The sequence below is a fragment of the Micromesistius poutassou genome, assembly GCF_964030765.1.
Source record: "Micromesistius poutassou genome assembly, chromosome: 6".
Classification (NCBI taxonomy): Eukaryota; Metazoa; Chordata; class Actinopteri; order Gadiformes; family Gadidae; genus Micromesistius; species Micromesistius poutassou.
Genome location: NC_140276.1, coordinates 2734491 through 2750141, shown reverse-complemented (window position 1 = coordinate 2750141; position 15651 = coordinate 2734491). Strand labels below are relative to the sequence as shown.

Here is a 15651-nt window from a genome sequence, read left to right as displayed (position 1 = left end):
ACTAGAGTGCCGTTGCATCTCTCTATTCCTCGCTCCGCCCAAGAATTAATGAGAACGATGGCGTGTGAAGTATTTTCTAAAATGCCAAAAAATTAGAGCAATATTTACCCGTTTTGGCGACAGTGCTGAACTGTCCGCCAAATTGCCCCGACAGGTGGCCCCCGACATGGTAAGATGTGTGTGTGTGTGTGTGTTTGCAGTGTTGGTTGCAGAGGTGATGACCTGTGCAGACATGCCACAAGCTGTCTAATGCAAGGGCACCCAGCCGTGAAGGTGCAGCAGGTGGGAGGTGGCAGGTCTGGATGAGCAATGGTCCCAGTTTAATGCCACAGTCTGGGCCAAATGCACATGAGGCAGCGTTCACATCCATTTGGATATCCAAAAAACATAATTACTCCTTATCGCTCGCAGTAGTGGATTAATTCAGCAACATGTTGCTACCATTATGATGTAAAAAAAAAACTAGATTAATCTCAAGTTAGCCTAATGGCCCGTCCATCAGCCACGTATAGGTCTACCTTTACCTTCAATTGATCTTCAAACCTGTGTTTTATGCATTGGTTTGGTATAAACAGTCATTTAACCTTCACCTATATACATTCAGAACTAATTGACATGATTAATCAAAAGGCCAATGCCGGCATTTTTGCCCCTAGTTCTAAACGATTACAGTACAGGAATTGGAAAAAATAGAGCTTTGCCATGCTTGAATTTCCGTTTGACCCCTTGTGTCAGATATTACCCGACTTTACAAAGACACCCAGACACTCAAGGACACACACTCTCTGCAGGTTTCCAAAGACAATCAAGGTGCCACTTTACTTATACTCGTCAAAGTTACAAACAAAACGTTCACTCGCTCGTTGACATAGTGGAACGGCTCTAACTCCAAACCAATTCACAAATCCATCATCCAGAGGCAGACTGAAAACGAAGAAAGAAATCAAATAAATAAATTCTCCTTCCTCTTCCCCCCCTGTGCCCGGGGGGGTGGGGAGGGGGGGGGGGGGCACAGCAGCAGCATTACCGACTAACAGCAGCCCTGGAGCGAGTGCTGAGCGCAGTGGGGGGGCCGTGTGTGTGTGTGTGTGGGGGGGGGGGGTGTTTACCTAGACCCAGCGATGGGATATGCCTCTTGCGAGTCCCGGTCGGGGGGGGTTAATAGCGAACCACGGCGGCAGAGAAACGCCGCTAGGACCACCGCCCCCCCCCCCCCCCCCCCCTGGGTGAGCGGTGTCTCGCTGCGTGATACGTCTCTGGGGCTGGAGGGGGGGGGTCTGGTGTCTGGTGGTCCACCTACACCAGAGGCTACACTTAACACGGAGACGATGCGACACATGCAACAACACCAACATCGACAACGGGGGGGGGGGGGGGGGGGTACATCGTTACTCTCACTGCGTCGTTATTGGGGGGGGGGGGGGGGGGGGGGGCGTCAGTCTGGGACGTTCAAGATGAAAACAAAGCAATCGTGCAATTCCTCTGGTGAGTTACACACGACGACGCCCGTGTACCCGGCCCCCCCCCCCTGGTAGCCCCCCCCCCCCCCTGCTGGGGCCACGGCACATCAGTGGAGACGACGGGGGGAACGCTGGAGCTGGAGACCGGCTCTGCTGTGGGGGCTTATTTACATTCGGCTCACAGCTGGGATCTCAAGGCGGACCGGAGGGTACACATCCATCTACACTCAGAGATAGGGAGGGGACGGACGCACACACACACACACACACACACACACACACACACACACACACACACACACACACACACACACACACACACACACACACACACACACACACACACACACACACACACTGAAGAAGACAACGAAGGAGAGGAGAGCACACCGCAGAGCTGGGAGGGAGGAGCAGAGGTAGAGCCAGGAGGGGGAGATGAGACGGTGGGATCACGGGAGGACAGGAGGAGGAGGAGTGGTCACATGGCTGTTTGTCACTCAGGAGAATACTTAGGACGACAGCCGGTCGATATCGGAACAAGTCCTCGTTCCGAAGGATGGACCAATGCCAGGTGGATAAAGGGGGGGGGTGGGGGTGGGGGGACAAAGAGCAGGCAGGGATGGCTTCAGGTCGGTGCTGGGTTAACGGAGGCTCCTGGTTGGCTGACGTCAAAGGCTGTCCGGGGGGGGCGGCGGTGCTACCAGATGTATCCCATCTCGTCGTCTTTGACCTCGCCCCCGTCCTCGTCGTCCTCCATGGCTCTCCGGTGGTGGTGAGCCATCCGGCCCCGCCCCTTCTTCTTCTGTCGACCACGCCCACTCACCGAGGGGGGCTCCTCCTCCTCCTCCTCCTCCTCCCGGTCGTCGAGGAGGAGGACCACGGCTCCTCCGCTGCCGGACTCCCCCGAGGTCTCCCGCTCCTCGTCTGCACGGGAGAGAACCAGACGGAGGAGGAGGCCGGGTCACCGACCCGGGGCTGCTGCTGGTGGACTCGTGAGAGACCCTCTGCCGGAGGTTTTATTTATTGGACCAATCAGCGCTCAGCAGAGGTTTTATAGCACCTATCAGTGCTAGGCAGAGGTATGCCTAGACCAATCAGCACTTGAGGGAGGTATGCTAGGACGAATCAGCGCTAAGCAGATGTTTTATTGGACCAATCAGTGCTAAGCAGATGTTTTATTGGACCTATCAGCACTTGAAGGAGGACCAATCAGCACTAAGTGGATGTTTTACAGGGCCAATCAGCGCTAGGGTGCGTTATGATAGGACCAATCAGCGCTAGGGGGAGGGAGTTTTGTTTCATGATGAACAAGGAGCGAGACAGTCTTACAAATAACAAAAACAATGGTGGCGACCGGGGAAAGTGTAGCAATAAAAATTAAAGCTGAGATCTGCCCAGAGGGCTTTTCTCAGAGTAGAAGTTGGATTTATTTGAACAACGTAAAGCCACAGCAAATTGGTAAATAAATTGCTGCCCGGCCAAGGCCAGACATAGATCTATTTCAAAACCCTAATGTGAATCTCAGGGTGGTCTCACAAGGCTAATTTTCTAGACATCGAAGGACAAAATGAACAAAAATATATGGAGAGTCTTTAAATCAAGCAAACTTGTGTACAGAATCCGAGGCTGCAAATATTGGATTTTTTTTTCGTTTATATTTTTTGACTTGCTGTATGACTGGTCATCAAAATAACCATTTGGCCTATTCCCAAGTAGTCGCAGAAGGACACTTTCTCCCTGCAAAACATTGATTTGGTTTAAACTTATTAAAGCTATGAGGGACAGAAACCCTCTGGCCAAAAATCAACCCAGGGATTACCTCCCCCTCCAAACCAATTCAGTCCGTGCAGTAAAAAGACCCTGTCTTTTTACTGCACGGACTGAATTGGAAATGTTATTTTGAACCAAAAGTGCAGGGTCTATTTACAGTTTTTCACAATTGCTTAAACACATTTCCTGATAGACTACCTCACTTTCTCAAAACCCTAAGCACAAATTTCAAAACTCACACACAAAATGCAAAATCCTACACTTCTCTTGCAAAAGCACACTTTGTCCTCAAAACAGTGTTAACTCTTCACTAAATGGTATTTTCTTTTCAAATGACAAACACATAGATCATGAGTGGACATTTCTAGTCACCCATTGAACACTGGTGTGCAGAATGGAAAACACTATAGTATGAATGGAAAACACTATATGAATGCTTAATCAGTAGAATTATGCTTTTGCATGTTGAGTGTTACACTGTCACCAGTTGGGTGTAAAATATTACCTAATGTTAATGTTTTTAGGTACACTCAAATAGAAAACAACACACAATACTTTACAGTAACAAAAAATACTGTATTTGTATCCAAAATGTGCAGTCTACTATAAATCACAGCAAACAGGATGAAATGAAAGAGATAACAGAAAATAGGCAATACTGTAAACAAAACATCTGAATGAATGAATGAATGAATGAATGAATGAATGAATGATCGAGTTAATGCATTTTTAATGGTCGTAACCAAAGGGTAGGGCAGAAGCTTCAGCTTATATCAAGCCCCCCCTTCTCACATTTTTAAGAGTAACAAACAAATGTCATACATACAGTGTGTTTGCATATACATACATACACTTACCTACATAAATACATACACATACACATACCCATAAGGGTCAATACATCGAGTAGATTTCCACCATAAGATGGATAATATCCTAAATAATGATCATGATGATGTTCATCATGATCACCATTATCAACATTCTCATAGAGTGATACTACTCAATGTCTGTACTTTAGTGCCATGTCTTTCTTCTGTGACCATTCTATAGCAAATTGCAGATTGCTAATTGCACAACAGCCTTTGGAGTTTAGAAATGTGATTGGCAGTGTGTTCTGTGTGAACACCAAGAGAGGGAATTCAGGAAGAGTGTGCAAGATATAGAGAATTTTGTGTAGTGTTGGGTAGGGTTTGGAATGGGAATCTGAGTCTAAAGCAGAAAATGTGCTTGGAGTTCAGCAGAATTGGTTTTGCAGTTTGTACATGAGTTTCAGGTTGTGCACATTGTGTCTGATGTTCCAATTAATGTGTTTAAACAATTGTGAAAAACTGTAACTAATAAACCTTTTACTGTACTGTCACTATCTACAGCCAAAGCATTCAGCGGACCCTTTTATCAGTAGCGAGTACACGTGAGCAGCTGGGGCTCGGACAGTCCTAAAGGAAGACTTTGGACATTGGGGATCGAACCTGGTACCTTTTGGCTGCCTAGCCACCACACTAACCTTATCCCGACCCAAACATTATATTATGTGTGTGTGTGTGTGTGTGCTGTAGTCGTACCACAGCTGGGGTTGCCCTGTTTCCTGGAGCCTGCGATCTCGTTGCCGTATTTGTCCACACACCAACACTGACCCGCGCTGCCGTGACACTGAGTGGGCTTGAAGTAGCCCACCTCCGTACAGCGAGGGATGTAGGCTCCTACATAGGACGAGAGACATAGAGACGGAGGGAGAGAGAGGGAGAGAGAGGGAGAGAGAGAGGGAGAGAGAAGGAGAGGGAGAGAAAGAGAGAGAGAGAGAGACAGAGGGAGGAGAGAGAGAGGGAGAGAGAGAGAGAGACAGAGGGAGGAGAGAGAGAGGAGAGAGAGAGAGAGAGAGAGAGAGAGAGAGAGAGAGAGAGAGAGAGAGAGAGATAGAGAAGGAGAGGGAGAGGGAGAGAGAGAGCGAGAGGGACAGAGAGGGAACAGGAGAGAGTGAGAGCGATAGAAAGAGGGAGAGAGTGGAGAGGAGAGATATAACCAAAGAGAGAGGGACAGAAATAGAGGAAATAGAAAAAGAGAGAAGAGAGAAGGGGTGTGTGTGTGAGTGTGAGTCGGGGGGTGGAGAGGGAGGTTAGAGTTGATTACCACAGCAAGGCGAACCAAAACCAGTGTCAAACATCCTGCTGGGAGAAAGCCATTAACTCTAAATTAGACCCAACACATCCACAGGCCAGCATGAACGCACACACACACACACACACACACACACACACACACACACACACACACACACACACACACACACACACACACACACACACACACACACACACACACACACACACACACACACACACACAGAAACAGAAAGGGAAAGACCTCTCCTATAGCATGTGAACCACAAGAGAGATGTGACACGTTGACCACAAACAACCACATGGGGGTTAGGAGGGCGGGGGTTGGGACTGCTGTCAATCACCCAGACTGACCAATGAGACTCTTGTGTGGCCCCAGCAGCTGAGCCCTGCTCTTCTGGTTCTGGCAGGGCAGTCCTGGAGTCCCAAAAACACACAAAAGACAGGACTTCAGTTCAGACGTCAGTTGACAGTGTCCCGGTCCGCTCTGCCTCTTCCTCTTCCTGCGTCTCTCTCTGCACCTCCTCTTCGTCTTCATCTATTCGTGACTGTTTCCTTCCTACAGTGTCCCTGCTTCGTCTGGTGTTCCTGTCCCGCTAACGTCCGCACTTTAACAACATGATCCCTCGGGTGTCCTCGTGCAGAGCTCGCTCCCTTGCCTCCCTCCCTCTCTCTCTCTCGTCTCCTAGGCGCAGTGGGGGGGGGGGCGCAGAGAGACCTCTACTGGTCTCTCTGCGGTGTGGCTCCCTTTACCACCTTCCTCTTCCTCTCCCTTCACCACCTTCCTCTTCCTCTCCCTTCACCACCTTCCTCTTCCTCTCCCTTCACCACCTTCCTCTTCCTCTCCCTTCACCACCTTCCTCTTCTTCTCCTTTCGCCATCTTCCTCTTCCTCTCCCTTCACCACCTTCCTCTTCCTCTCCCTTCACCACCTTCCTCTTCCTCTCCCTTCACCACCTTCCTCTTCCTCTCCCTTCACCACCTTCCTCTTCCTCTCCCTTCACCACCTTCCTCTTCCTCTCCTTTCGCCATCTTCCTCTCCCTTCACCACCCTTCCTCTTCCTCTCCCTTCACCACCCTTCCTCTTCCTCTCCCTTCAGCAGCCTTCCTCTTCCTCTCCCTTCACCACCTTCCTCTTCCTCTCCCTTCACCACCTTCCTCTTCCTCTCCCTTCACCACCTTCCTCTTCCTCTCCTTTCGCCATCTTCCTCTCCCTTCACCACCCTTCCTCTTCCTCTCCCTTCACCACCCTTCCTCTTCCTCTCCCTTCAGCAGCCTTCCTCTTCCTCTCCCTTCACCACCTTCCTCTTCCTCTCCCTTCACCACCTTCCTCTTCCTCTCCTATCAGCAGCCCTCCCTCCTCTGTGGGTTAGTTAACGCACCGGCTGTATCGACCCCACAGCCGCGTGGATACAGCGTGAGGACGACGACCATGAGAATATTACGGGCTTCCATTGGAGAGCACGTATTTAACTATTTAGCAGCCAATACGCTGCAATCTGCAGTGTTTATTTGTTTGTTTGTTTTTTTTCCCCGAATGACTTGTATTATCTTGAATTATCGCTGATTTGTTGTTTTTAATTGGTTTTCTACTCTGCTGAGCTCTGCTGTTCTGAGTGGATGGATTGGTTTAGTTATGGTGCAGCAGCTTCCCGAGCCGCTGTTTACTGAGACACCGCTAGCTCTCAAGGGTTGACGGAAGTTTGTTCACATCGATGTTAAAGAGTGGTAGATCGGTTCAGGCCAATTTGAACTGCATATTTGTTTTTGTTGTGAATTTGTCAAATGACATCCCTTCCTCTCTCTCTCCCCCCCCCCTCTCTCTTCCTCCCCTCCTATGCCTCTTTCCCTCTCCCTCTCTCTCTCCCCCCCTCCCTCTCTCTCTCTCTCTCTATCTCCACCCTCCCTCTCTCTCCCCCCTCTCTCTCTCCATCCCTCTCTCTCTCCATCCCTCTCCCTCCTCCAACTCTCTCTCTCCCCCCCCCCCCCCCCTCCCCCTCTCTCTCTCCCCACTCACCCTCGGGCTTCTGGAAGCAGTAGCACCACTCGTTGTTGGAGAGCTTTCCATCCTTGAAGGAGTCGCAGGAGTTGAAGAGCGGCTTCATGCACAGCTCGTACTTGTCCAGGTAGAGGGTGCTCAGCTCTGATTGGTCCAGCAGCAGGTCAAAGTTCACGTCCAGCTTGTTGAACATCCAGCCCAGCGAGTCCTTGCAGATGGGCAGGATGCTGGTGTCGAAGCCTGGAGGAGAAGAAGAGATCACGTGGTCCGTGGCGTCATCGTTGTTGTCACGGTAACCGTGACGCCACCACAGGAGGGCTGTACTCACGTCCCTGGGCGGAGTCAGAGCTGTCCGAGGCTTTGAGGTCTCGGTTGGCATCGAGGTGGAGAACGCCGAACCAGTCCTTCAGTCTGGAGGCCAGACTGTGGAGGTCTCTGTCACTGCAGACTGCACACACGCACACACACACACACACACACACACGCACGCACACACGCACACACACACACACACACGCACACACACACACACGCACGCACACGCGCACGCACACACACACGCACACACACACACGCACACACCAAAGTATTTAGTGCACAGTACACATGCCCAATCACACATACACACACCAAAACACACACGCGCACGCACACACACACCAAAATACACACACACACACACACACACACACACACACACACACACACACACACACACAAGTATTTAGTGCACAGTACACATGCCCGATCACACATACACACACAAAAAAACACGAAAGAAGAGAGGGGGAACTTTTTCTGCTTTTAAATGTTCTATTTACTTTGCCTTTCGGCTCTTAGTGGTGGTTAAACACACTCCCACGCGCACACACAAAAAATTGTTTGCTGCCTTCCTTACCTGAGTTCAAACACATGACATTTGGAAATGCTAATAAGCAATTAACTTTGCTTTGTTTTGGTGTGTGTGTGTGTGTGTCCGCATGTGTGTGGTGATGTGTGGCTGCCATGGGCTCATGCATTTGGAGTATGGTGATAATTAAAAGGGAGCAAAAAAGCCCAAATAATAGGCAAACCTTTAGCATTTCGTTTTCACGAGTTGCAAACATGCACGCATGCGTTCTATTCTTATTTATTTTACACCAGGTTTACCCCATAGCGAACACACAATGACGAAATAGGCAATAAAGACTTAGCGACAAAGGATGAAAATGCCTGAATTTATCTCAATCGGAACAACGGAAATACAACCCATCCTGGCAGAAATGCAAAATAAACTAAAGTATAGCAATCAAAAGAACACTCATGCCGTGCATGATGCAGAAAGGCGGGTAAACAGCAGGTGAAACCAGCCTCCTCTTCACCTCTCGGCGAACCTGCCCGTCAATCCCTCTTTGTCCATCTCTGTTTTTTTTTTCCATTGACACGCCTTGATGTGTGTCTTCCTTTGTGTGCTTTACAATACACCGAGAGGGGAGCACAAAGAGCACAGTGCTGCCTCTGTCTGACACAGCCCATCAAACCTCGCCACAGGGAGCGTTGCGCAGGATATGTTGCGCAGGATGTGTCTGGAGTCCACACACACACACAACCACACACAAACACACACACACACACACGTATGCACAAACGCATGCACGCACACACGCAGGCACAAACCCACATGCTCACACACATGCTCACACACACACACACACACACACACACACACACACACATACGTACGCATGCACGCACAAACCCACATGCAGACAGACAGAATCAAACACACACAGCAGCCATAGGGGAAAAGTCAAGCGTTTCACTTCTCAAAGCGATTGACATCTGAATGCAAACCAGCAGGCATGTTATTTGCCTCACAATGTGCAAAATAATATGTATAATTATAAAGTTGGTAAAATTAATAATAGTGTAGCTGTTGAACAGAGGTACAATTACTACTAGGTTCAACTGAAGTCATGTCATCACTTTTTTCAGGAAAATAATTCTGTCAAAAATCTCGCTATTATATAAATGGGCTAATTTTTTATGCATGAACCATCCCAGTAATACAAATACAGCCGAGAAGTACGGGGCATTCTGACAGACAGAAAAGATAGGCTGACGGTTTAAGCGTGTGTTTGCACAGCCAGTGTACCTCATATATATATATATATATATATATATAACGGGGGGGGGGCTGATAGCAGGCTTGCAATTCATTTCCGCAGGACGGAGAGCACAGAACGCCAGCAGGCTGGGATCCTGGTGGTAGCATGTCCTGCACGATCCACCCTCCCAAACGCATCGGGTGACCCCCTGCCCCAGGCTCACACACCAAACTGGGCAAAGGGTTGCGCTCTCCCAGACACAGGAAGCTCAGGAATATCTCTCTCCTGCTACCCCACCTTTCGGCCCTCTTTACCTCATGAATGTTCTCCTGCATAATTCAAGACAGTTCCTGCCTTTCATTCGTTCACCCGTTCCTCCTTCTTTCTTAATATCTTGCTCTCTCTCTCTCTCCCGCTCTCTGCCCTTACTGTCAATCTGTTTGAAAGACCCCCACTTATGGAAGTCTGTCTCACAGCAGGTCCTCTGAACAAAGAGTGAAGCCATGAGCCTAGAAGTAGCTGAAAGTACATCCCCTGAGCAATTTGATCTTCTCTGTCTCACTCTGTCCTTATAACCTAAATTGGCCCGAGTAGCCGACCTGCCATTTCACTCATCACTCTCTCTCCTCTATTTCTGTCCCTCTCTCTTTGGTTATATCTCTCTCTCTCTCTCTCTCTCTCTCACAGCCTGTCCCACAAGTGCATCCCGGATGATTTGAGTGTCTCTTGTCCGTTTTGACTCTCTCTCTCCATTCCTCTCCCTCTCAGTTCTCCCTGTGCTTCGTTACCTGTGCTCTGCCGCACCGGCAATTGCCACCGGCCCTGAGAGGCCTCCCCTCCAGGTGACGATTGAAGTCTTCACGCCGGCACAGTCAGTCTGAGACCTGGAGATCTCCGGCCCGCGCGTCACACTCAGAGGCTGGGAGGAGGAGCTCTTGCGTTGTGATGGGCTCAGAACAGCCCAGCCAAACGCATGGCTCTCACAGAGCCGACGCACATGTGTGTGTGTGTCGGGGGGACACACACATACACAGACACACCGTGGGATTAAGACCTTTGTCATTGAGCCGCTGTGATGTCCGAAAGGAGTCTGTCCAGAGGAGTGTTTGTGTGGATGTACGCTGTGGTGACGGCGGTGATGTCTTGGGTTTGACGTGACCTCAAAGTAAACCGTGATCCTGCTGCCATCGCTGTCTTGCTTTCGGTTTGACAGCCACACTGGGTTTTAAATTAAGCACACACACACCACACACTGGGTGAACCTCGCTCCCCTCAGGCGGGCAGAGTACTAGGACATTGGTTTGCAAGCCCTTGACAAACAAATTGACACTGACAATAAAGGGAATATATCATGAGGCCGATATGTCCTTTCACTAGATAGATCACACACTGGAATTAGAGTAGGCCTGCTGCAGTGTGTGTGTGTGTGTGTGTGTGTGTATGTGTGTGTGTGTGTGTGTGTGTGTGTGTGTGTGTGTGTGTGTGTGTGTGTGTGTGTGTGTGTGTGTGTGTGTGTGTGTGTGTGTGTATGTATATGTGTGTGTGAGAGGAGGGGGGGTGTGGTATTGCTGTAAACATAAAATATGTTTACCCTATATAGGATATAATGTGTTTATACCAAATCTGTGTGTGTGTGTGTGTGTGTGTGTGTACATGTGTGTGTATGTGTGTATGTGTGTGTGAGAGGAGGGGGGGGTGGTATTGCTGTAAACACAAAATATGTTTACCCTATATAGGATAGAATGTGTTTATACCAAATCTGTGTGTGCGTGTGTGTGTGTGTGTGTGTGTGTGTGTGCGTGTGTCTGTGTGTGTGCGTGTGTGATTGTGTGTGTATATATGGGGGTGTGTTTGCTTGTGTGTGTGTGTGTGTGTCTGTGTGTGTGTGTGTGTGTGTGTGTGTGCGTGTGCGTGTTTGCGTGTGCATGTTTGTGTCTCTCCTCCTTGTACACTCTACAGGGCTTTGGGGGTACACAAACGCTAGACCTGTGGACTGTTAGTTCTGTCAGTACTGAACCAACAGTACTATACCCAACCCTACAGGGACCCATACACACACAGGGGCCGTCGAGGGGGGGGGCGGGCAAGTCCCAGATGTTGGGAGAAACGCAGGAGGGATCAGATGTCTCCTTCTCTTCTGCACCTTGAGGAGGACGGTGAAGACACTCAGAGGCCCAAAGCTGGCCTCTGGTTCTTCGGTCTTCTGTGTGGTTAACAGAGAACTCCCATGTGTCCACAGGAGGAGGAGGAGCTACACAGGCCGCGTGTTTCACTCAGGATGCACCATCGATCTGAACCGAGGTGAGCGATCAAACAGGGGATTTGAACTCCTTTCCTATCTCCTCTCCTCTCCTTCCTTCCTTCCCCGCCGCCCTCGCCGTCCATCTTTTATGTCCGGGATCAAGAATCGATCCAGAATGACATCCGGCACGGAGCAGAACGTAGCCCATGGCAAAGCACTGACACACACACACGCGCGCACACACACACACACCATCACACACAGAAACAGACACGCGCACACACACAGACACAAACACATGCGAACACACGCACGCATACACCCACACACACACACACACACACACACACACATGCAAACACATAGAAACACACATACACACACAGAACACACACACACACACACACACAAAAAAGCAAAGCTTGGAAAGTGTTTTTTTGCCTTTTGCCACTCATTAACTGCAATAACAAGCTTTATATATATATATATATATATATATATAAAGCTTGTTATTGCAGTATATATATATATATATATATATATATATGAAAAAAAACGTTAAAAAAAATGTTGTAAAAAACGTTCCCTTCTCTGCTTTCATGTTACCCTAACAACATTCTCCTCTAATTGCCTGACGGCAGTTTGGTTCCTCTGCCAAGTGGCTGATCCCGGAGATCTGATGCTCTCAGCCTCTCCTCTCCCCGGCTGATCTGAGGGAAGATTATTAGCAGAGGGCTCCATCTTCACAGCCGTCTCATAGCCTCGTCATCCTGATATTCACTTTGGTGTTTCAATATGAATATCAGTCTCGCCTTCGCTGGGCACTAATTGATTTCCACGTTTGGCCAAAGTGTGGCCTTACATTATTCTAACTAATCCGGCCTGCCGTCTTTGCTCTCGCTGAATGTGGTTGAACGCAGAGCAGAAACATATTCTAATCTGGGAAAAGCTTTTTGTGCGGATTTATGGTCATCTTTCCACATCGTTATTCTCTGTGTTTCGGATAATTGGCGGTTTTAACCCAGGGGCGTCACCAATGTCTTTTTAATTAGATAGACTGTTGCGCTCCTTGTTCATCATGTACTGAAACTCCCTTCTATTACCACTGATTGGTCTTATCATACCACTTCCTAGTGCTGATCAGTCTAATTATACCTCCCCCTAGTGCTGATTGGTCTAATTATACCTCCCCCTAGTGCTGATTGGTCTAATTATACCTCCCCCTAGTGCTGATTGGTCTGATTATACATATACCTACTGGTCTTAGAATATCTTCTTTGATGTTTTGGAAAGGCTCGGGCCAGGCTGACTGCAAAAAGAGACGACTAGTGGCCTCGGAGATCGATACAAGGCTACCACAGGGCTCCTGTGGACAGGTCCATGTTCTCTGTGGTAGGGGTGGTTCTGGGGCTTGTTAGTTCATGAGTTCATGAGAGCCTGACAAAGGGAATGCTTTCCATGAGGAGAATGAGTGTTTCATCGTCGCAGCAGTCGATTTACATAAGCCCCCAGGCATCTCTCTGCTGCTGAAGGTTCCCAACAGGGAAGACCAAATGGAAATGTCAATCTTATAACATGGATACCTGGCAACAAAGATGTGTTCATCTTTTAAGAGTGTGCAACGTAGTGGGTCTCTGTGGAGCGCATTGAGTCAGTGCCGGCTCTCTCGCATGCTATGCAAATAAGGTTGGGCAAAAATAATAATAATGGGTTTGCTGCAAGCGAAGTGTGTCTTTGTGTCTTTATGCATATGTGTGTGTGTGTGTGTGTGTGTGTGTGTGTGTGTGTGTGTGTGTGTGTGTGTCAGATAGGACTAGCAGGGCCTTGTGTGTGTGTGTGTGTGTGTGTCTGTGTGTGTGTTTGAGATAGGACTAAGAGGACCTTGGACACGTACACACGTACACACGTACACACACACACACACACACACACACACACACACACACACACACACACACACACACACACACACACACACACACACACACACACACACACTTGAGAGGAGAAGATAAGAGGAGAGGGGAGAGAAGGAGAGGAGGAGAGAAGGAGAGTAGGGGAGAGGAAAGAAGAGGATGGGAGGATAGAGGAGAAGAGAGGAGAGGAGGGGAGGGGATGAGAGGAGAGGGGAGGAGAGGAGAGGAAAGGAGAGGAGGCGAGAGGAGGGGTGTGGATGAGACAGGACGGGAGGGGAGGAGAGAGGAGAGTAGGCGAGGAGAGAGGAGAGTAGGGGAGGAGAGAGGAGAGGGGAGGAGATGAGGGGAGGAGAGAGGAGAGTAGGGGAGGAGAGAGGAGAGGGGAGGAGATGAGGGGAGGAGGGGGGGAGGAGGGGAGAGTCAGAGAACATAATCCATCCTCTTACTTCTCTTTGTGTGCTTGTCAGACACTGCTGCTGGGACAAATTTAATTTAGCCAGGGGACTTAGTCCATTCACTGACTGACAATTCCCTTCTGCTGCCGGGGCTACAGAGCGCCCCGCCGGCTCCCCTGGAGAGGAGAGGGTGTCCAGGTTAAAGAATCCCATTTACCATAACTGACACTGGCTGAGCGTGTTAACCTTAGTGTAATGCACACACACACACACACACACACACACACACACACACACACACACACTAACTCACAGAACAATACACACACAGAGGCACACACACACACACACACACACACACACACACTAACTCACAGAACAATACACACACAGGCACACACACACACTAACTCACAGAACAATACACACACACACACACGCATACACACACACACACACACACACACACACACACACTAACTCACAGAACAATACACACACGCACACACACACACACACACACACACACACACACACACACACACACACACACACACTAACTCACAGAACAATACACACACAGAGGCACACACACACACACACACACACACACACACACACACTAACTCACAGAACAATACACACACACACACACACACACACACTAACTCACAGAACAATACACACACACACACACACATGCACACACGTACACACAGAGGCACACACACACACACAGAGGCACACACATACACAGGCACACATACACACACACACACACACACACACACAGAACAATACAGGCACCAACACACATGCACATGCACATACACAGGCACACACACACACACACACACACACACACACACACACACACACACAGGACAATACATGCATGCACACACAGACAAACAGAAGTCAGCAACCAATAACTTGAACACAAGAACTGGAACCTTTGAATGATTTACGAGGTTGCCAACTTTAGCCTTTTACAAATGCTGCATTTGTGTTAGTGACTGCGTTTTATAATCACCCCCCCATGCACACGCACACACACACACACACACACACACACACACACACACACACACACACACACACACACACACACACACACACACCATATCCCATTACTTCTCCTTCGGGGGTTGTAACCAATCATCGTCCCCTGCGCCGGTTTTGTTTTTCGAGGAGTCATTACCACCGCAGAATCCCTCTGCAGGGTTCCCATCTCCACGACAAACAAAACCAAACACCCCCCGCTCAGTGACCACGGCTGCGGGCCGCCGTCGAAGTGCCAGAGAGTGCCCAGGGAGCCCGGGGGGGGGACGACGACACGGAGGGTCGGTATGGGTAGAGGCCCCCCCTCTTCCACCCGGGCCGCCTCACACCGACCAGAGTGTGCGGACACAGCGGAACGAGGGAGCGGAGGAAGGAGATAAACACAGAGCCATGGAGACACAGAGCCGTAGAGAGAGAGAGAGAGAGAGAACGCGCAAGAGAGAATCAAAGCTATCTTGGCTTCCTTTAAATACCAGACAGACTGTTCAACGTCGCAGGGAGACAGACGGAGAACCAGGGAGGGAGCGAGAGGACATAAAAGCGGGAATGCTATCTTCACTGATATGAGTGTTTAACCTCAGAGCGAGCAGCCGTTGTGGAA

The 15651-nt window shown here is 49.4% G+C and overlaps 1 protein-coding gene across 1 annotated transcript in view; it reads right to left on the bottom strand.

Annotated features, from left to right (window-relative positions):
• Positions 1-2157: 2157 nt before the first annotated feature.
• The window catches only part of LOC311344741 (testican-1-like), a gene marked incomplete at both ends in the record, with an annotated part of 33120 nt that continues 19626 nt past the window's right edge, over positions 2158-15651 (bottom strand). The window contains 6 exons of the mRNA XM_084469091.1: positions 2158-2384; positions 4796-4933; positions 5705-5767; positions 7367-7588; positions 7677-7796; positions 10240-10354. Of these exons, the coding sequence (XP_084325217.1) occupies positions 2158-2384; positions 4796-4933; positions 5705-5767; positions 7367-7588; positions 7677-7796; positions 10240-10354 (885 nt within the window). The remainder of the gene's footprint in view (positions 2385-4795; positions 4934-5704; positions 5768-7366; positions 7589-7676; positions 7797-10239; positions 10355-15651) is intronic.